The 22,895-nt window shown below is 41.9% G+C and overlaps 1 protein-coding gene across 3 annotated transcripts; it reads left to right on the plus strand.

Annotated features, from left to right (window-relative positions):
* The first annotated feature begins 50 nt into the window (after nt 1-50).
* cyld (cylindromatosis (turban tumor syndrome)) lies at nt 51-19,758 on the plus strand. 3 transcript variants are annotated; one of them, XM_076077595.1, is made up of 17 exons: nt 51-410; nt 1,179-1,714; nt 3,513-3,818; nt 5,970-6,075; nt 6,890-6,991; nt 7,525-7,641; nt 9,915-10,303; nt 11,259-11,424; nt 11,517-11,658; nt 12,223-12,345; nt 12,629-12,720; nt 12,892-12,958; nt 14,039-14,171; nt 15,133-15,241; nt 15,470-15,588; nt 15,978-16,194; nt 17,423-19,758. In XM_076077595.1, the coding sequence occupies exons 2-17, from the start codon at nt 1,223-1,225 to the stop codon at nt 17,605-17,607; spliced, it is 2,865 nt and encodes a 954-aa protein (XP_075933710.1). In that variant the 5' UTR covers nt 51-410; nt 1,179-1,222; the 3' UTR covers nt 17,608-19,758. The 3 variants fall into 3 exon arrangements, with proteins under 3 accessions (XP_075933710.1, XP_075933711.1, XP_075933712.1); XM_076077596.1 differs by lacking the exon at nt 7,525-7,641; XM_076077597.1 differs by lacking the exons at nt 6,890-6,991; nt 7,525-7,641.
* Nucleotides 19,759-22,895: the final 3,137 nt, after the last annotated feature.

Genomic DNA, 22,895 nt, shown 5'->3' on the forward strand with positions numbered 1-22,895 from the left:
AGCCAATCAGCGCTCGGAAACGAAACGGCTGACCAATGCCTATCAGGGAGTGCATGATGTCATACACTATGTTTCGTGAGGTCGTCTCCTGTAAATAATATATCTCATAGCTGTAGCGAAACTGTATTATTTCACGTATTTCCCATGGAGAGCAGATTTATCTAAATGCTGATAGCATACTGTCGAGGTTGGCAGTCCTCTGCCGGCCCGGTTGCTACCGCTCAGCTCGCTAGGCTAACTTTAGCGTGATACTGAGCTGGTTTAGACGCTAGCATCAGCTAGCCATTGAGCTAATCAGAGGTTAATACGGGAGGAATCTAGCTTGTTTCCAGAGGCCTGTATCTAAATGAGATGGACACCTGAAATGACAGTCACCTGTATTCTCTAACTGAAACTGACGCGTATCAAAGGTAAGTGTCCACGTCGTTAGTATTGAACGTAAATTACTATTTGGGGCTTTTTAGCTGGCGGTACGTTAGCTACTTCCCTCTCTTAAAGGGCCTGTGACTGACAGCTTTTGCATGGCGGTGACACACTGCTGCTCTGGTTGTCAGTGAAAATGTCAACGAAAACGAGTCATCACATGGGTGTCCGTGAGGCTGACACTGGAATAAACACAATTGTAATCATCTTTGTGGTCGTCACATGGGGTCAGCGCCAGGTTGAAATCACTTTCAGTTGTCTACCTGCTTCTTAGCACTGTACAGCATTAGCCATACACAATATTACTTCAATTTGATCATGGTGGTACTCTGACATTACACAATTTATTGAAAACAACAATATGCTAACCAAGTTAGCAATACTGTCATGCTTTAAACAAAAGACGGATGAAGTGTGCTCTTGACTCTGTGGTTGATCATCATTTCTGAGGTGTCATCAGGGGAAACCCAGTTGTCTGGTATCTGAATCTTGCCCTGTGTGTTTGAATAAGTAACTGTCTGCTCACTGTTTATTGTTTTGAATATTCAAATCAGTGAATATGAGTATATTGTCACACAAGGACCTGCTAAAAAACAGGGGTACTGGGCAGCAGATAGGGAGAGTACACATCATTAGCTAAATAAATCCACATATCTTTTAATTTAAAGATAAACTTACCTTTCAGATTTCCATCAATTATTATAGATCTTTACTGAGGTCCCCATTCAAGTGGTCATTTGTTATTCTTCCTACAGGTCAAGCTTGCCTTGATGTTGGACCTCCTGCCTAGCATGCAGCCATGAGCTCTGCCCTGTGGAGCCAGGAGAAGCCCAGTGGGGGCTTCAGGGAGGACTGGCGCTTCTACATGGTCATAAAGGAGTGTACGGTGGAGAAGCCTCCCCAGAAGACCCTGAGGATCCCCCGCGGCAGTCTTGGTCAGGCCTGCCAGGAGCGCAACACCCTGGGGAGAACACTGCCCCCATGCAAGGGCAAGAAAAGTCTCCGCATCCTGGACCAGACCAATGTGGTGCTGAGCCTGGACGAGCGGGAGGTCTTGGAGCTGGATGAGAAGCTGGCTGAGCTGCTGTTCCCAATCACCAACTGTGAGGAGCGGTATGCCCTCCTCTGCAACAAGTCCCGGCTGGAGCGCGTCCGTGATATTGACTGTGGGTCAAAGGTGCGCGTCCAGCTGCGCTCAGGGGATGAACCTCTGCCCGGTGTGGTTCGCTTCAAGGGCTCGCTGCTCCCTGACAGAGCCCTCTCTGGGATCTGGTTTGGAGTGGAGCTGCTGGTGAGAAATTGTTTGTCTTTTGTTTCTTTCTCTTTTTAAAAGAGGGTGTCGTGGTTATTCTGTGATTCCTCTGTGATCGGTGCAAGAGAGCTCTACTACGGTAGAAATAGTCATTTCTGTGTTGGTGACATTGTTTATTAAGTTGCACAGTACAAATGAGATATCTCATTAATAAAAACAGAAGAAAGTCAGTTTCAACTTGAGCTGGCACTGCAGCTTGAAAACAATATGTGCAGATATGGAACCAAAAGCAGAATTGCAACCAAACACCACTGCAACTGTGAATATGTTTTTATAGGATCCAATTTTTAAAGGTAGGGATCTAATCATTTCAAATCAGCTGTCAGAAACAAACATGTACTTCTTGTTATTCACGTTTCAAAGCAGTTAAAACAGATTGCGTCTGTGTGGCTTGTGTAGATTATGTTCAGTCTTATCCAATACAAAAGAAACATCCAGGAACTGGCTGTTGAGAGCATCTTGAAACCAGCGGATTTTCTTTCTAAAGCTTAAAGCTGCATCAGAACCACAGTACAGCAAATTAAAACACATGCACTGTCTTTATTTATTAAGAAGAGATGTACAACCATTTCCACCACCCATGGCCTTTATTAATTACAGTGCTCATGGCAATTGCAATACAATGAAGTATTTGTACTCCTGTTCTTCATGCTATTTTAAGCTCAATAGACTTTAGTATCAACATACATGGGAGAAAAAACCAGGTTTATTCATTTAGATTGTGTGCACACACAAATGTAAGTGTCTGCACTTTCATGTGTGCCTTGTCAACTTGCACTTGCATGGTGTCCAAAAAGAAAAGAAACCCGTAGCACATTTGGATAAATTGGACCCTGAAGCAAATCAAAGTTTCTGCTGATTATTGTCGAGCTATTTTGGTGACTGTTTGGAGCTGTTTGTACAGAGCACAAGGCAGAACTTCCGAGGCACAATGCAATGCTAAATATTCACAGTTGTGTGACATTTGCTTTGACAATGTCGCATCTCGGCACTTTGTGCATCACATTAGTTTTGACTTGCTGAAAATGCGGGATTAAATGAAGTACATGTTGGTCTGTCAGATGTCAACATTCTTTGGTTATTGTCTGCAAAGTTTATTCTCAATGTCTGCCCTTTCTTAAGCTTTAAAGATAGAGACTGGCTTCATGTTATTTTAGAGAAGGCTGAAACAAAGAAGCAGTATTTTTACTGACACAAGGGCGAACCTTTGTGTTAACTATTCCTTTAATCTCAACACTAAATGTGATTATTCGACGTCACGCTATTCGTTCTGTACCGTATGTACAGCAACGTTACACAATACAAAGGGTCACTTATTGCAGCACAATGTTGTTTTTATTCTTCCAGCTGGCGTCTTCTTGAGTGGGCTGATGGAGCTCAAACCTACAGACCGTAGCTCAGGCCTCAGTTTACACACATGCTTCAGATACAATTCTGATTTTATGCCCCTACAAATTAGAGAGGACTCTAATTCATATCTAATAAGCATGTGAGAAAAGAGGCACAAGATGTTACTGTATGCTTTGTGAGAGCATCTGTGCTAGAACCTTCTGAATGCATTCATCATTGCAGTAAATCAACTCGTATTCCTACTGCAGTAATCGATCGTATGCGCTCACAGCTCTATGATGTTGACTTCCATTCCCTGAAACAATGCTGAGCAAGCAGCCTCGCTACCTGCCCTACTTTTTTTATGATTTTCTCATCCCTCTTGCTCCTGTTCTGTTTCGCTCTGGACACTTGTCTCATCCTCCTTCCTTTACTTCCTGTCTCCCAGGAGGAGGGCCGGGGCCAGGGCTTCACGGAGGGCTCCTACCAGGGCCGACAACTTTTCCGCTGTGAGGATGAGTGCGGTGTGTTTGTGGCCCTGGACAAGCTCGAACTCTGGGAGGATGAGGATGTCTTTGGCGAGCTGGAGGTGGACCACGTCAACCTGGTGGAAGAGGACCCGGACTTCCCTCCGCTGGAGATCAACTCCAGGGTCCTGGTGCAGACCAGGGACGGGCCGGAGAGAGGCACCATCATTTTTTGTGACCTGCTGCCGGGCAATGAGAGCCTGGGCTACTATGTTGGAGTTGACATGGTAAGTAACGCTCTTTCTAAATAGTCAGAGTTATTGTATTCACAACTGTATAATCAGCAGGTTAACTGAAAAAAACAATAGGGAAATACACACAATCTAATATTCCTGCTGCCGTCAAATGAAGGAAGAAATTAAGTTCTGAACCAATTTTCTCCCTGACAATGTTTCCCTCATGGAAAAACTTCAACATTTTGGGAAATACGCATGTTTTCGCTTTCCTGCTGAACTCTTATGTTTGTACGCTAAATATGAAGCTACGGCCAGCAGCCGGCTAACTCATCTCAGTACATAAACAAGGAGTCAGACTATTTCTTTGTAGGAATCAGTAACTTTGTGGAGTGTCTGCTGATCGCTCAGCAACTTGTACCGACCAAGAAACAGTCCGTCTTATGAACCCTCGTAAAACGGCAATTTGTTTTTCATACATGTTAATTGATGAGCTTAATGAAAAGTAAGGATGTGAGAATTCATTTCCCAAAATGTCCAACTTCTCTTTTAAATACAGTTCACCGCTGGTCCAGGCTCATCTTTTAAACAAATCATAATTTTACCGTCCAGAATAAAACGGAGATTGTCCTAAACTGCTTCCAGCGCTTATAACTTTTAAACTGCCGGATCGGTGTTTCAGTGTGTCTGTGGTAAATTCAGTAGTAACTAGTGAGGGTCTGTTGGCTGTGTGGCAGCAAATTTAAGAAGACAACTAGTCGCCACTTTGATCATGTTGAGTGTATAAAAATAATTATTTTTTCAGTGCAGCAGCTTGGGAATGGCTGCTGGTTAACATGCTTATCGGGCGTGATTAAATAACTAACCAAAGATGAATTACTGCATGTCATTGTCTCAGTACCTGTACTCTGTGCAATGACAACAAACGTTTGATCTAATTTAAAAAGAAGAGATTTAGCCGTTTGCATTCACCTGGAAACTCTATTATGAACACAAATCTCTTTCACACGAGTTCAAATTCAGATTTCTTATTGTAGACGTATTCTGTGCTCCACCATTCAGTGTTATTGCTTTAGGTAACAATTCACTGACTGACGATGGAAACACAGTGTGTTCAAACCAGAGCTGTCACACCGGAACGGAAACTTACTCCCGTAATGTAAAACCTTCCTATTAACTGAGTTATTCTTTGCACGTAAACTATTAATTACAAATGTAATACAGTGTTTGATAATCGATGCAGTATCTTCAAACATCCCTAATCCAATGCTAGTGTTTAGTGTCAAATATTCTGACCTGCTCAGGTTTACATTTAGGTCGCTGTTCATAACGAAGTGAGATGATGTTTTAATCACGACCGGATACTCCGCCATCTTTGTTGTAGTTTGTTTATTTGAACTGTCCTTCGACTCAGTAGTGGTGCAGACATGTCGGCTTCAGAGTGAAATTATGAGAATGAATGACTTCTGTCATGACCTGCCTGTGTTTGTGTTTGTCTCATGACCGTTTCTCTGTATGTTGAGGGAACATGTCTTGTTGCCTGGGATCACAGTAGCTGGTATCTATGACTACTGTTGTCAGGCGGGAGAGGTATTGTAGTCATAGAGAGATTGAAACACATAACTGAGGCATTTGACTGCTGATCGTTAGCAGCAGCACCAACAACAGCAGCACCAACAACAGCAGCAGCAGCGGCGGCCCACTCAGTGCATCTGAGCCACCCACACAAAGGCAAGGCAGTCACGCGGGGAGTGAGGTAAAGACTTAGTGCTGTATGACCCAACAGCATGGCAAGGGGCCAGCAGGCAGCTGAGGAGAGCCCACTGCTCTGCCTCACTCTGCGTCCAGCCTCGCCCTGCCTTCTCTAGCTAGTGGCACTGGCCTCACGCCTACCGTAGATTACCCCGCTGGAGCAGAGTCCTGCAATCCAAAGTGAAGAAGGAGAACAGTGATGGTTGTGTCCTTTTGCAGAGAAAGCAGAGCACCTGTTCAAGAACTGTTGTTTTGGTGGATGAGATGAGCAGTTTGGATCATAACAATACAGAGCATCAAGCTTGAGCATTGTTGTTGTTTTTTAGAGCGATAAGACAAAAGACCTCCAAGAAGATAGTAGGCGAAGAAGCACGTGTGGCACCTGATCAGTTTTTGCAGAGATGAAGAACGCCTGGCAGAGTTATAAGGTTCTCATGTCTCCAACTCTTTCAGGACAATCCCATCGGGGACTGGGACGGTGTGTTTGATGGGAAGTTGCTGTGTAATTTCGCCAGTTTGGAGCACACTCGACTCGTCCCCATCTGTGACGTAATGCCAGGTGAGTCACCTAATATTCGTCCCTTGTTTATGGACCATGTGTGTGTCGCGAAAATCTCAACAGTTTCTGAAAACATTCAGCTGTGCCTGCCTTGGACCAGCTCTGAGCTCCCTCCGAGCGGTCTGAGTTTGTGTTTTGCTTGCAGCGGGAACAGAGAGCCTTTTGTGTTGATGTCTCACTTGTTTTTGAAAGTCAAGTGAGATACTCGGGCTCTTTGTTCCCCACATTGGCATATTGATTTGTTTATGTGCGCTACGGCCGCCTCTCTGATTATTCAGACTTGCATCTGAGAAATCTTGAAGATTCTTTATTTTGCAAATTTGTCATTTCCCTTGGAAAGCCTTTCTTTTTGCACCCTCTAGACAGGCTACATGAAACATATGCTGCCACCAAGTAGAGCTACTTTCAAATATACCCGAAACATAATTTGCTATTAATTTGTTCCTTATTTGTCATGCTTCAGATACTAGACAGTCCAGTGAGAAAGAGAAAAACAATAGAAAACTTACGGTCAAAGTTATGTCAGTGTGCAGTTAAATTCAACATCTTCTGGAACCTTCCGTAAGCAACACATCTGTTGTCATTGGCTAAATGTCTACTACATTAGACAGAAAATAATATAGAGTATTTATACGTCTTGGTGGTTGTTTGAATGACTTGTATTTATCAAACTGCGGTGACAAATTAAAAACAAAATATACACTACATACATACATTGCAAGTGGGCTGTGGATGACATCTGGTGCATGGCAGTTTAACGTAGGCCGATGGGGGTGTTGTGCCTCTAATGTGGATGTATTTTTGGGCTGTGCAGAATATTCCATGCAGGACCAAAGGCTGCAAAAGCACAGTTTTGCCCCCAGAGGCACCAACAGTGACAAGTCGTCCTCTGGCCAAAGCAAACCAAAGAGCAAAGGTACTGCACCGCTGTTACGATGCGAACGTTAACTGATGTGCCAACTGCTCGGTATGATGATCATTCTTAAAGGAGCATTCCATCAAAATTGTTGGTTGAGATTCTACAAATGTTAAAAGCGATCAAAGTACTTTTTGTTATGTGCTGGTTTCACTGTTTTAGAGAAAAAAAAGTTTCGGTCAAACTTTAAATATTTAGGTAATTAAAGCTGAGAATAACAACAGAAAAAACACTTTTGGTGGAAAATCTCTAAAAAGATAATAATAACAGAGGACATCCTGTTGACGCGGCTTCGATTTGATGTTAATGGAATGTGTTACTACCCTGATCGCTTTTATTGTCTCCTTTTGTGTTTCTTTTATGCAGAAATCCGACTGCAGTTGACGATTAATTTACTTTATTTATAAACGAAACTCGGTCTGCTCTCAAACAAAGACACACACACACACACACACACACACACACACACACACACACACACACACACGTGTGCTTATCTGTGTGTTTTCTTCATGTACTTGTGTTATTTACAGGATTAGGTCATCAGTGTGGCAGTAGAAGCAAGTCTGAATTTTACTATACTTTAAATGGCAGCTCTGTTGATCCCCCTGCCCAGTCCAAATCCAAAAGCACATGGTACATTGATGAAGGTAAAACACGGGGACTCATGGGATGTCAACCATCTTACCGGCAAGCTCCTGTTTACAACAAGTTACAGACTAATCCGTTTCCCTAAGGCTCACCTTAATATACTATACTATATACTTTTGATTTACTAACATTGGCAGGATCAGGGTTTCCATTCCTGCTGGGCCACCCCTATACTAAAAGACATAAATACTCTGGTACTGTGGGTTGCTGTCCTTCTAAAGTAACATACAATAGATTGTAGAATGTTTTAGCAATCGGTAAAGTCATTTATGCAAACCTATTTCTCCCACCTGCTAAAAATGTGTTTCACATAATCATTTAAATGTTATTAGATTAGTCTTTTTTTTGTTTGAACTTTTTTAACAGGTGGGAGAAATGGAGTTCCTTACAAAATATAATCACTGTATGTATATATAGGTTATGTACTGTAATTATTATATTCTGGGATAAAATAAAATGCGGAAAAACAACAATTCGTAGTTTGTTGCAGTAGCTTGCTATGAAAACCTTTCCACTAGTCGTGTCCTTCATTACCATTTGAATGTGATATTCCACCTGCATGGAGTAGTTGGTGTCGCCCTGAGGCTTTTAATAATGCTCAGTGCTGCAAATAACTCCTTAACTGGCTGTTGTCTTTGGCTGCAGATTGCCTTTTTTAAGATTAACATTTCTGTGTCCTGCTATTTGCCAGCCAAAGCATTAGTAAAAGCCTTTATTTCTACGACTCATTCACTGATTCATTGTGTCGTTGTTTTGGTATTTTCATTCACGGGACGATCACATTGCTTGTGTCATCACCGTTGCGTGTCAGTTGTGAAGAATTTGATACGTTTTCTAAAACGTCACCTGTAGTCAAGATGGTGGAGACAGATTTTCACTGGATCTTAACTCAATATTCTGTTTCTGGTCCCGTTCTGCATACCATTCATGTTCTAATCATGAATAAATGCATAACTCAAAACCAGAAGACATCACAAATCGAGCAAAAAGTAAGACGCAAAACAAGATGCACGAGAGGTGATGTACCTCAGATCTACGAGCACGTGCAAGCTCTGAAATCTAGAATACTCGTCAAAATGAGGACAGTAAAAATAACTGTGGTGTTGCCTCCTCTCCAGGCAAACCGATTACTTGAGTGTCTGTAAAAGTATTTCAATACTCACGCAGAAATTAGTAGTGGTCAGTCTTAAATGGCTGACGTGCCATTTTCACAACTGCTTACTCATCCTGTGAATGTATCATCATTTCCCCAGGGTCACTTTCCACGTTTTGGGATATTTGTCTTTGTGATTATGGTGCTTCCATTTCTGTCACGAAATGATCAATGATCTCTGGTTGTCTCAGTGGTGGAATAGTTCAGGTGTGGATGTATATACTGTAAGCTTAAAGGGGAATGCCACTTTATTCAAGAATCCATGTCGTCTGTCATGACATTCTTGAATAAACACTTGTCTCAAAGGGTGATGTGTAAAGTTCCATCTGCCTTTAAGTGTTTGCTTCAAGGACTCACAAAATACTCCAGTCTTTAGCTTTAGCAAAGAGTGCAACTCAACTGTCATGGTAGGTACTAGGTATGCAAGGAATTCTTCTTTTGTGAATTCTAAGATAAAGTGACACTCCCCTTCGCAAATGCATGGATTTAAACGGAAGAATCTGAGTTTGAAGCAAAGTGAAGCACGTTGCAGAACACCATCAGATGGGAAGAGGAGTCTGCACACCAGACGTCATGTCTCAACAAAGGGCTTTTTCACACCTGAGTCTGGACTGTGGCTCCTCCCCTTTAGGAATTAAAGAGGTTCATCATCAACAGTTTTTAAACATAAGAATGTCTCCAATCTGTGCCATTCGTTGGTAATATATGTCATCATATTGACAAAAGCACTAGTTGACCAAGGTGTGAAAATGTCCCAAGACGCTGAGATAGTTCAGGTACAAAATATCAAAGATCTTTGCTGTTGAAATTTATGAAAACTGTGATCTCTGTGGAGCCAAAAACCTCCAGTGTGCAGGTTGCTTTCTTCCTTGCTTATTAAACCGGGACTCAATACCGTCTGAAAATCTTGTTTTTGCAGATCTCCAGTGATTAAAGTTCTCCTGTTGTCTGTTTTAAAAAAAAAAATAAATAAAAAAAAAAAAAAGGGATTTTCAGCTTGATGTTAAGTTACTCTTTAAACACCAACATCTCTACAATAGTGAAGACAGTCTTCATTATATGGGGTGTTTTTACTGTTGAATGTACAATAAGTTCTGGTTTCTGGTTTCTCTCCTGCAGTTGGGGAGGACCCCGCCAAGTCACTTACTGACACGCCCCCTGACTTCAACCAGTCCTCCCCGCCCTCCAGAGCCCCGCCCTCTGCCTCACTGGCCAGTGACAACAAGTTCCACTCTCTGCCCTTCAGCCTGAACAGGAAGACCGGGCCCATTGACAGCATGAGCCATGGGCCTCTCTCCCTTTCTGTCCAGTCGGTGATGGGAGAGCAGCCCGAGCCCCCGTCGCCTGCTGCCCCTCCCTCACCGCGTCCTTCGACGCCTCCCCGAGGCCAGCCAGGTCTGGAGGTGGGCTCTCTGGTGGAGGTGAAGGAGAACCCCCCTCTGTGTGGTGTCATCCGCTGGGTGGGCCTTCCTCTTGGCCTGCTGGAGTCTTTGGCTGGGCTAGAGCTGGTAAGGCAACACAGCAATGTAAACTTGGAAGTTTGATCTAGTTTCCAGCCTGAACAGATAAACCCTATATTTCCATTTTATTCCTGTTGTTTCCCATGAATTCACCATACATTTTCCGTTCATTCCCATGCAAAGTTTACACCTTAAATATTAACGGAATGTTGAAACCCCACTGATGACCACAAAAATATCTGCCAAACATGATTAACTTGAGCTTGTTTTCATCATCCACGCATGTATTGCATGTCCCTGGTTGATGAGGACTTTTTTGGACTTATATGGACTTATTTTGGGCCATGTTGATGTCATCATTTTTTAGGAAATATGCTCATTTGCTTTCTTGCAGAGAGTTAGCTGAAAATATCTTTTTAATGCTCTCATATCTGTTTGTTAAATATAATGCTACAGCCAGCAGCTGGGTAGCTTAGCATAAGGACTGCAAACAGCTGGCCTGGTTGTATTTTAAAGTAACTTAAATCCGCCTACTACAACCTCGAAAGCTCACTAAATATCCGTACAAAAATACGAAGCGTAAAAATGACATAAAAATAGATTTTACGGGGGTGTAACTAACCGGGCACAGTGACTTCCTCTATTCTCTGCTGGCTGCATGGCAGCCTCATGGTGACGACAAGACTCAGGAACGTCACAGCCAAAAAGCAAATAAACTTATTTTCCAACATGTTGAACTAATCATTTGAACACAATTCTATATTTATATTTTTCTGTTGATAGTTTGTATGCACATGGGCCACTGATAGAAGAAGGTCTGAGTAAAATGCAGCATATTTGTCACTAAGCAGCCAATCACTATTAAACAAATTGGTAAACAAAGTCAATTACAAAAACATCAGGCAGTCCTACCTACGACCTAAAGCATGCAGAAAAGGACTGAATACATTAAAATCTATTCTTTTTTGTGATTGGATGACGTGATCTTGATCTTCTCCTCCAGGAGGAAGAGTGCCCCGGTTGCACTGACGGCACCTTCAAAGGTACGCGGTACTTCACCTGCCCCCCCAAAAAGGCCCTGTTCGTCAAGCTCAAGTGCTGCCGGCCCGACTCCCGCTTCCCGTCCCTGCATCACTCCTCCAACCCCATAGAGCGGTGCAACTCCATCGGTGAGTCAGTAGAACTGGGATGATTGAGGCGATGCACCAAATGAACTATTATCTCCCAAAAAGCTTTACACTTGTACTGTGTGTTTGTGCAGCATTTGGGGGGTACCTAAGTGAGGTAGTACACGAGAACACGCCTCCCCGCACAGAGAATGATGGTCTGGATGTCATGGTAGGAAAAAAGAAAGGCATCCAGGGCCACTACAACTCCTGCTACCTGGATTCAACCCTCTTCTGGTCAGTAAATACTTTTATCAGCTACAGTTCACGCCATGTTATATTAACGTGTCTGGACTTCAATCATATTGATTGACTATATAGTGCTTCCTCTGCCAGCAGTGCTGTTTGCCCAGAGGCAGAAGCTTATTAGTAAACTTTGCCCACCGGCTCTAATGGGAGGTGTGTATTCCTGCTGTGGGCAGGTCGGTGGATAGTGGCTCATCTGTTGTTCTTGCCAAACTGCCAAAGGGCTATTGAACAAAGCAGTCAACCCAAACTACAGGAGATCCCGTGCTCTGAAGATGCTTCGACCAGTTTGGAGTTTAAAATTTGACCTTTTACATTTGACCATTTGAAGTATTTAATGAGTAGAACGTTTTTTTTTTTTTTTTTAAATCAACTATACAATAAATACAAATGTAACTGAACAAACATTAAATCCATCATATGAACGTTCATATTTTTGGATGATATCTGTTTTTTCAATGCCGGCCAAAGATCACGGTGAATCCTCATTTATCTTCTATAGAAACATGAATATCAATGATGAATTCATTCTGTGTTGTATATTCTGCTCTGCAGTCTGTTCTCCTTCAGCTCTGTACTGGACACGGTTCTGCTGAGACCACGCTCCAAGACAGATGTGGAGTATTACAGAGAGACCCAAGAGCTGTTACGCACAGAGATCGTCAACCCCCTGCGCATGTAAGTCAGAGTGGTTTATTGCGTACGTACTCATGACTCACAGTGTAGGTTTTGACTTGATTTTTTTTTTACAGGAAGATAAAGATGATCAAGACAAGAATGCTTAAGTTTCAGATAAATAAAAACTGGAATATTATAAGTTGCATTATTTACTTCATCATCAACCCTGACTGTAACATCTGATGCAACATCTGATGCAACATTTCCCGAGCAGAGCTAATGTCACGAAACCAAATGTTACGCATTTTGCTAGCTTGTAACTTGTTTGTTCCCTGTCCTGCAGACACGGGTATGTCTGTGCTACTAAAGTGATGAAGCTCAGGAGGATCCTGGAGAATGTAGAAGCTGCCTCTGGGTTTACATCTGAAGAGAAAGGTAGGCAGAATGGGACCGATAACTTTCAGCAGCTTCTCACTGTGCTCATTGTCATGAGTTTGACTGTATCGTGACGATTGTTTCAACTTCTTTGTATTGGACACACATTCATGTCATCGACTTCACAGGAACGTTGCCTCACATCTCATTTGAGCACATCTTTTATTGCAGATCCTGAGGAGTTCCTTAACATCCTTTTCCATCACATACTGAGGGTGGATCCGTTGCTGAAGCTAAGGTAATGGTCTGCTGCCTTTTGGAAAAAAAAAAAAAAAAATGCATGACCTCTTTGGATTCTTCTGAAGGCACAAAGAGACATCGGCACAATGTTGACTTACCAAGCAAAAAATGTTTTGTGATGCATGTTTCTTTTCTCACACACACACATGACATGGACATGCCACTCTGCAAATACAGCTCCAAACACATAACTGCTGCTAAACCACAGAAGTAAACCGGGCCTTGTTTAAGGCTGCAGTATGCAGATTTTCACAGTCGCATATTGTTTCACTTCTGCTGCAGCGCTTCTGCTGGAGATTGAATGGCAGACGGTGTGGGCAAAGTGGTTTAACTGTAGGAGGGTTTTTTTTTTGGTCACGATATGAAAACTCCCTTTGTAGTCATGTTTTATGGTCTTTGCAATCCAGATGAACAACATTCGGTCTACTGTATGACAGTGTAGTGCAGTAGTACTTTCATAGTAATTCCTTCATACCAAAGCCAAGTAGTGTCCGACTCACAGCTTTGTAAAGCCACGTCATATAACGTGACTAATCTGAAACATGTACCTGGACTAGAAATACATTCTGCAGTTTATCAGGCACAGGATTTGTTTCTCAAATGTCAAGCGGTTAAATGTCAAGTTAAACTTCTGAGCATCAGGCAGTTTGATGTCAACGTTTAACTGCTTTCAATGGAAAAATACAAATTCTCTATTGTTGTAGTAAAATAAGTCATTTATTTAGATTATTTATACACATTTTAAAGAAAAGTCTTAATCAATCTTAGAAAATTCTTCAAGTTATTTAAAAATAGAGTTAGGGGTCATGAAAAATAGTATAGATTTAGATTAAACCTTAAAGATTTAATCCATATCTACAACGTAAACTTCTCTTTGGTATGAAATAGTTAAAATTACTAACAGGTCGGCCTCAAGTGTTAAAGCTTTAAGAATAGAATTCACTGATATTTTGTGTCGGTGAGATAAATATCTCTCGTCGGTACTACAGGAACTTCTTTTAATATCTGCACAGATTACAGATGTCCTGATATCTTTGTCCCCCTGAGAAAGGAAGATTGAATAAGACTTGTTTTCCAGGTCAGCAGGACAGAAGGTCCAGGACTGTTACTTCTACCAGATCTTCATGGACAAGAAGGACAAGGTGGGAGTTCCCACCATCCAGCAGCTCCTGGAATGGTCTTTCATCAACAGCGACCTCAAGTTTGCCGAGGTGAATTTCATTTTGTTTTATCTTTTTAACAGATTAGCTTGAGGTAAGTAGAAAGATTGGTGTACATGTACAATGTATTTATGAAAACATCAGGTATAAAAATGTTCAATTATTTGATTACCATTATATAATTTTGTACCGCAACAAATTGTGAAAAACAAACGAATCATCTGAAAATACTCCTGAGGTACTTTTAGCGTGTCCAGTGTTTTGACAAAGCAATGGCTCCCCCCTGTGTTCATACACAAGTGTAGTTTGTATCATGGTACTGTATGTGTTATTGTTCCTAAATTAAAGTTGATTAAATTAGACTATAAGTCTTTTGGTTTCAATGTTGATGAGGAGAACAAAATGCTTGAATACATGAATTGCATTAATAAACATAAAGTTACATTCATATATAGTTCCATTCATTTACAATTCAGAGCCAGTGCTGGAGCGAGGAGAAGGTTTCACACAGCTTGTTTATTTCCATGTCCTGTTTTCCAACCAGTCAGCCAGCGGTACCGACCCCACAGCTCCACACATGAGGGGCCACGTCACAGGACTGTGTGTCCTAAGCTACCGGCAATCCTAAAAATGCACTTCCTAGATCAAAAGCAGCTTCCACTGCTGATCAGACAACAAATTCAAACAAGAAATGTAGAACATAGATCCCACATAGAGTAGTCACATGTCCTAGGTATGGAGGTACTTACATTTAGGATTTCTTACTTTTTAATTACCCTAGAAAAAAAATGAAACTTTAAAAAACAAAACAAAAACAAGATTGTCTGTGTTCACTTCTACAGACATAATTGCTAAGGTCTGTAATATGTTATATGTCAAGTACATTGTGTGAACTCTTCTACACATTAGTTCTGATCTCACTTCCTGTGTGCACGGAGCGTTGCTGATAGTCCATGCTGCTTTGCTGATGACCACATAAGTTTTCTCTTTCTCTGTGTTTCCTGACCGCCAGGCTCCCTCCTGCCTTATCATCCAGATGCCCCGCTTTGGCAAGGACTTCAAAATGTTCAACAAGATCTTCCCCTCACTAGAGTTAGACATCACAGACCTTCTTGAAGACAGTGAGTTGTAGCCAGTAATGTTTTTTTCCAGTGTGTTCGTGTGATGTGTTCTTGCCGATCGATGGTGTTTCAGAGCCGTGTGGCATTTGGTAATGAAATCCCGCTGAGTTGTCACTGCTACTCAACTAAGATGAAGGAACCTTTTTTTTTTTTCTTGTTTCCAAACTGGCTAAAGAACTTTTGTGCGGCGTGTCAGGCAGAATAAATCCATGTGTTTTTATTATCCAGCTCCAAGAGAATGTCGTATCTGCGGAGGCCTGGCTCTGTACGAGTGTCGAGACTGTTATGAGGACGGGGATATCACGGCGGGCAAGATTAAACAGTTCTGTGAAAAGTGCAATACACAGGTAAACAACAGAGGGCATTGCAACACCGATTCAACAAAAACTAAGCTGTAAAGTGTGGGTCAGGATCATCCATTTGGTGGCGCCAAATCCAAAGGAATCAATCTGTCTCAGTGCAGTCTCAAGTTATGTTGCAGAAGAGTGGCTTCTTCAGTAGAGTGTAACACATGGTCCCGCCATTTCACTCGTTCATATACACATTACTCAGTGCATATACTAAAATATTATTCGGTTTATATGTAAATTGCTCATCTGGCAGTATGAATCCACAAATGTACTTCAAAGCTTTTATTTCCTGTGATATTTAATAATGTTAAAAATGTTTAAACTTGAATAGGCCACAGTAACAAACAGTCTTTTATGATGGCGTGTACCTGCTTGTACTGATTTAGGTTCACCTCCACCCGAGGAGGAAAGCCCATCGGCACGGCAAACTGTCTGTCCCCAAGGAGCTGCAAGACGGTACGGGGCGGCAGGGCAGTTTCCCCCGCCAGAGGATGGAGCTGTTCGCCGTGCTGTGCATCGAAACCAGTCACTACGTGGCCTTCGTAAAGTACGGCAGCGCAGATTCCGCCTGGCTCTTCTTCGACAGTATGGCTGACCGTGATGGTAGGTGTCATGGCATCACACTGGTGCTTGAAATGAGATCCCAGGATATGTACAGGAAATTGTTTGTTTTTTTTAAACACGGGTGAAAGAAGATGGTATTAATAGGGCCTCAGAAACACTAAACTAATTAATCACTATGCAAAAAGACATTCATGCACTCGTGCAATTACTTTAAATTGTTAGTTTGAATTTTTAACCAAAGTTATGCTTTGTTGTCACGTTGTATCGTACTGTAAGACTTTGAGAGAGAGTGCGACTATTTATTCTTCATGTCAGACATGATTGCCACAGCGGCTTTTAATAATAGCAATGGGAATTTTATTTATATACCACATTTTATTACATATAAACTCAAAGCGCATTAAATGTAAAAATATATTCATAAACTTAAGAACATTGGTAGCATAAACAAAATAAATACAGTAGTATACACTCGACCACAGAGCAATAATGACCTAAACATCAGCACAATCAAATAAAAGCCCCTAAACACACACACACACACACACGCATAGTAATTGACCATAAGCCTGGGAGAATAGGAATGTTTTTAGTTTGCTTTTGAATATGGACACGGTTGTGATGATCAGGCAGCTTGTTCCAGAGAACAAAACCACAGTAACTGAAGGCACACTCACCGGACCTGGATCTAATTCTGGGTACAGAGACCTGATCGGGTTGCAGTCAGTGAGCAGAAATGTACTGAGAAGCCAAACAAACCGTTTAGTGCTGCTTTATAGACCATTAGCCGGATTCTGAAGGTCCTACTATACTAAATTTAGCTCCAATCTGACTTGGGTAAAATTTATTTTAGGGCTGCTACTATAGAATATTTTTCCTTCTAAATTACTTTTCACATTAGTTTTTATAATTAATCGATTATTGTTAGCCGAGAAAATGTGGCAAATACTCACTATTGGAACTACTGGAGGGATTTAATGACTAATTATTTTATGTTGGCCCAAAAAACTAAAATGTGTAATTTTAAAATAAAACAACGTAGTGAGTCCTAGAAAGAAGAAATCAAAATTAAAAGTATTTTTAAAAAGTATTTTACATTCATATCTGCCATTTGCAACTTCTGGGTCACTGTTTGATGTGACCGGTTGCATTAACTATTAATTTAATATTCCAAACACAAAGAATAAGTTGTGAATATGACGCGACTAAGGCCTCGCTGTTACAAATGATCACATTGTTTCCAATGACCGTGCATGTGGCTTTGCAGGAGGGCAGAACGGGTTCAACATCCCGCAGGTGTCTCCCTGTCCGGAGGTGGAGGCCTACCTGAAAATGACCCCAGAGGAGCTGCACTCCCTGGATCCCAAGAGCATGCAGGGCCAAGCCCGACGCCTGCTGTGTGATGCGTACATGTGCATGTACCAGAGCTCGACCATGAGCCTGTACAAGTAGACTCCTCTACCCTGCCCCTCCACCCTTGCCCCTCAGCTACACCACCTCCCCAAGGGCAGGAGATTCCCAGAAAGACCAAAAATGAAAAAAACAAACTGAAAGACGAAAGGCTGCCTGCCAGCAGGGGTGCTGTCCAGAGTTAACCCTCTCCACCCCACCTCTCCTCAATGCCTGCCCATCTCCGGAGGTTGGAGAGATGGAAGAGAGAGGGGGGGAGGAGCCTATTTGCACTGTGCATTAGTTGAAGTGTTGTGTTCTTCATGTAGGCCCATGTAGCTACCCTGTGGCTCACAGCTGAGCATTGGTGGTGGATGATGAAGCAAAAGGTAGGCCTTATGAAGATTCACTCCCTGTTCAGGGAGGAAGTGGGAGAAGATGGACGTGAGGGCTCGCATCGCATCGCATCACATCGCCGCGGCTGACAAAACATGTGCAACAAAAACAAGATGAGCTCGTGGGAGGACCTTGGCCACCTCATTTACCTTAAGAAAAGAGGAGTCCTGCTATTGTTAATCACTGTAAAAGATGGGAGCGTTCCATAATGCTACATTAAGGAAGCAATGCAGTGTGCAGATCCTCATCCAGCCTGTGTGTACTGTTCTAAAAACTTGTGTAAAATCTCTTAGTAGCATAGATTTCTCCAGGTAGTAACATCAACGGTATAGACGTCATCCTTCTGACCAGAGTATTCTGCTCTCTGTGAACCAGTTTCCATATTTCCCCATCACACCGTGTAAATGTCTTTACAGTACATGTTTTGCAGAAACAGATGTAGCCATTGTAAAAGTCTCACGTTTTACTGCATACTTGCTCAACCAATGCTGCACTTTTGCTCCATCCCCAAGTGGACCTATCAGGAAACATTTAGGTTTTGCTTCTTTTTTTTTTTCTCCCATTGGAAGTCACAGTGAGTGCTAATTTGTTGGTTGGGAGACATCAGAGTTTTGTCTTACAGAATACAAATGTGCTTCTCCTCTGTAGCTGTGAAGAGCGCTCTGCATTGCTAATGCAGAGTAGATGCCAGATAAACGCATGGAAGGGAGACTTGTACAATGGCTACTGTTGTAGAGCTGGTTGGTGGAGCACTCTATGTATTCACAGGGTCAATGAGGTGAAATACTGGAAAAGTCTGGCTGTTATCTTTAAAGTATGAGAGTATGATGTGAAGAACTTCACATGCAGCGCTTTTTTATGTCTTAAACCCCGTTGCGTTGAGGACTTAATCTAAATTATATTTTCTGTTTACGAAGCCTTTTCTCTGCCCGTCTGGGCAAGTATTGACTCTCGCTGCCTTCCATGAAGATGTGACATGCAATGTTCCCAGCCACGCACCAGATAACACAACAATTGTGATCAAATCTTATTTATTGTATTCTAATCATATTACGAACTCTTATGTCGTCCCTTTTTGAGAGAAAATGGAACGGGGTTGATGATACTGGTGTGGGGGACTCCTCCTCTTTCTCAGCACATTGAAGTGAGTTATTGTAGTTTACGCCATCTTATAGCAACTACTGAATGTTAATAGCGACATGTTGAACAGTGTGGAGTTAACAAAGGGTGGGTGATGAATGAGGCACAAGGCTGGAAACCTTGGGGCACCATATATACGTATTTAAAGAAAAAAACCTTTTAATTCATTATTTAAAAATTCCGTTGTATTCCAATTTTAAAGAGTACCGAAAGCATACCGTGGATTGAGACATGAAGTTTGTTTTTCTACATCACAAAAAATTGGATTAAAGCAAGAAACTGCACATGTTGGCATCAGCATTATATATATATATTCCTAAATCACAACTTAATGATGGATTTAGTTGTGATAAAATGTGTGAAAGGGCGTTTTTTTAATAAATTAGGTTCCAGCTGACAACTTCCATTTTGCTCTGTGGTTGTTTCCACTGTCCCAGGGATCCTGACAGGGGACCTTCCTGTGTGAACTTTTCTCTGCACTGCTGAAGCATGTCACTGACTGGAGCCTTGTTCTCTATGAGAGAAGTCTCAGAACGGAGGATGGGATTTTTGAAGTTTTTTTTATTTTTTTTTTTTTCTGTTGCATTTGTACAGTATAGACATATATAACGGGTGGAAAATTAATGTCAGTGATGTTCCTGTAAATGTTAACAAAATAAAGCCCATTTTGAAGGGTAACCGGCATTGTTCTCAGTGATGTCATGGGTAGCATCGGGGATCGAGGGCAGTCTCTTGCAGATGCTTTGGGTTGGAGGTTGAAGGGGATTTGTGGGTTTTCGGATTGCCGTCTCCTTGTCACAAACATGTATTCACAAGAAGAAGAAAAAAAATACACATTGTAGAGGGAAATTAAGAAATGTATTTCACATACACAGTACTGAGACACCAGTGAGGGTGGAAGGTAGAAAGTAACTTAGAAACTGGCTCTTTCAGTGTGATGCTAGAATGCTCAATTTCAACATCCAATATATTGCTTTACCTTTTAAAGGAGCTGTATATAATATTCTGAACATTAATATAGCAGTAAACAACTATTGGCTATGTAAAGATAAGTGGAGTAATGTCTCCCTGAGCAGACAATCTCTCTCTCTCTCTGTCTCGTTAGTTAAGTTTCTCCTTGCTTTGTTGTCATAGCCGGGGCGGCTTGCTTTTAGTGCATGTTCATACATATGAGTGTGCACCACAGGTTATCTCAAGGCAGCCGCTCGGCACTGCTGTCTTGACGGTGGTTACAGCTGATAATGCCGTCCCGACCAACAGCGTCGTCATCAGAAGTGTGGCACTCACCCTCCGGTTCCCTTTCAGGTAAACACTGTTGGCTCTGTCAGCACCGTGAGCCGCTTGCCCGCCGTCGCCATTTTGAGAGCCGTTTAGACGCAACCAAATAGCTCCCAATCTTGCACCTGTAACATTAACTGACTGTTATGTGTGCTCAGAGGTGCCACAGTCTTTTGTCAAGTTACTTTTTTAAAGATTGTAGAACTGCCCACACATCTAGCAACTCATAAATAAGGCTTTTAAATTATTGTTTTTTTCTTTGTTTTCATGTAATTTCTTTGGGCTGTTATGACTGTACATGCAAGGGGTTTGCTTCCACCTTTAATGCTGCTAAATTACTGACAATGGTAGCTACTAAAAAGACCCCATAGTAGCATTTCCAACTGCCACCAGGAAGTAGATATGCAGAATGCTTTTTTTTATTTCTGGATTTCTGCTATGCTGTTAAAACAGGGTGCTTTCAACTTACCTCAAAAACTGTAAGAAGCAGCAATGCATACAGAAACATGACCACTGAGACTTTCTCTGATCTAAAATGTTCTGTTATGTGGCCGTGAATTGATCAACACTATAAGAGATGTTGGTAGAGCTTTATATAGTTAGTATGGCGCAGACCTGTCAAGTGTCATGTCTTACAGCAAGACTCTGTTTTGTGTCTCTGCTGGTTGAGGTGAAAATCTCACATTATTACACTATGAAGGAAAATAAAAACAAAGTGTTGTAATCTTCAGCAAAAAAATGACAACACAATGTGAAGGATATATCTGGCCTCACGAGCGTTTTCTACTGGGCCTGAGATTGTCAGAGCAGCACGCTGAAGCAGTGTCTGTATATTTTCAAGAGGTCCCTTGCTTATTATTGTTATTATTAATATTGTATAGTTTTTCCTGGGAGTTTCTGGAAGCTTAAGCAGTAAATCCTTGTAAAACCTGGCCTCTGGGTGTATTTTTCAATGTTTAAGGTGCGTGTTAGCCACTCCAACGATCTGATTCTTTACTGATAGGATTACCATGATCGAGCCCAATTTAGGCTTCTGACACAGTGATCATCGCTGACTTGTGAACATACAACAACAATATGATCACAGCTTGTTATGCTGACAGGAAGATGTGAACGATTACAGTAAGTATAGTCTGTTTTGATCACTTGGTTGGCTTTAGTCTTCTATCTGGCCTATATGTTCAGATTAAGTCTATATTCAGTGACCCAATTCCCCAGACAGTCTCTGACAAAACGATACCCCGAGATAAATCGGCATGTATTATACATGCATCTCCCCCACAGGAACCCTATTCCACACCTTACCTCGTTTATTTTTTAGTCAAACTTGAAACCAGCTTAGCAAGCTGACTTCAGAAGTGCCAGATAAGTATTTGTCAACAGAACAGCTGGCACACAATGCCCTCTTGTAGCTTTATGCCACAGCATATGCCAGCCGCTCGTAGCGTGTGGTAATTTAGCCGGGGCTGGTTCTACAGGAACAGATGGGCTCAAGTATTGTTATTCTCGCTCCAGCTCAGGGCCCCTGGGGGGAATCACTAAATAAAATCAAAGCAGATGGACCTCTCTGGGCTAGGCTGTGTTTATGATAAACAGCCAGCACAACCAGTGTCCATCTAACACCTTAACCCCACCCACCAAACAAACTAACAGGAAACAGGATTACAGTAGTTTAACCTCACCTGCACTGCGGGTTTCTGTTCTCCATTCACCCAAACAGTAGGCAAACCCAAACAAATAGTAGACAGGAAGTACATTGTGACTTAACCTGTTCTGTGGAGTTTCAATAACTTCCATCCAACACAACAAGTCCTTTTTACCCCTTTGACCTTAAACTGTAAAATTCTCTCAAAACATAGATACTTCCCTGTCTGACTTCCCTGTTCTTTCCCACTGTCGGAGGACTGTTTTGTTCTTTTATAACCTTGTCAACATTTAATTGCTGTGGTTCTCACATCCATGGCATGGCCTTGGTGGCAGTATGGTCATAGTAAACACCGACCCATAGGGTAATAATTGTGTCCCCCCTGTTGTTATAGTACATGAGAATGCAGGACAGTTCTCACTAAGCACTGAACTCCAAATCTACGTTCATTCCCATGGGAAAAGACGGCAATAAACAAAGGAATCCTATCAGTGCAGAAGGAAGGTAAATGTCTAAGGCCATTAAGACAACAGGAAAGCAGTGATTTCCGGCACTAAAGATGAAAAAGAGTGGGGCATGAACGGTTTTAAGCCAATCAGTCCTAACTCAATATACCACTTAGGTGTTGTTTTAACTCCATCATGATAACCAGTTTTATTTACTGTCTTCAAAGGTCACTTTCTGATGAAGTCAAAGTAGTGTAATCAACCTAAATGTTTATAGCCAAAAGTATTAACTCAGCAGTTACTCAGTCACTGTAAGCTTCCTTCAAATATTTGGTTTAGTTTTTCTTCAGGCTTCACCAGACAGTTGTTTTTCATCATTACCTTGATCAGTTTTCTTTCCGTGGACACATGCCCCTCCAAGATTTCACTCAGCCAGACATTTAGCC

This window comes from Anarhichas minor, unplaced genomic scaffold (assembly GCF_050575085.1).
Source record: "Anarhichas minor isolate MPS153535 unplaced genomic scaffold, ASM5057508v1 ptg000062l, whole genome shotgun sequence".
NCBI lineage: Eukaryota > Metazoa > Chordata > Actinopteri > Perciformes > Anarhichadidae > Anarhichas > Anarhichas minor.

Coding starts and splice junctions, on each gene's coding strand:
- cyld (XM_076077595.1), top strand. CDS start 1,223: ATGAGCTCTGCCCTGTGGAGCCAGGAGAAGCCCAGTGGGGGCTTCAGG. Junction 11,425..11,516: donor AGAGCGGTGCAACTCCATCG/GTGAGTCAGTAG, acceptor GTGTTTGTGCAG/CATTTGGGGGGTACCTAAGT. Junction 12,721..12,891: donor GTTTACATCTGAAGAGAAAG/GTAGGCAGAATG, acceptor CTTTTATTGCAG/ATCCTGAGGAGTTCCTTAAC.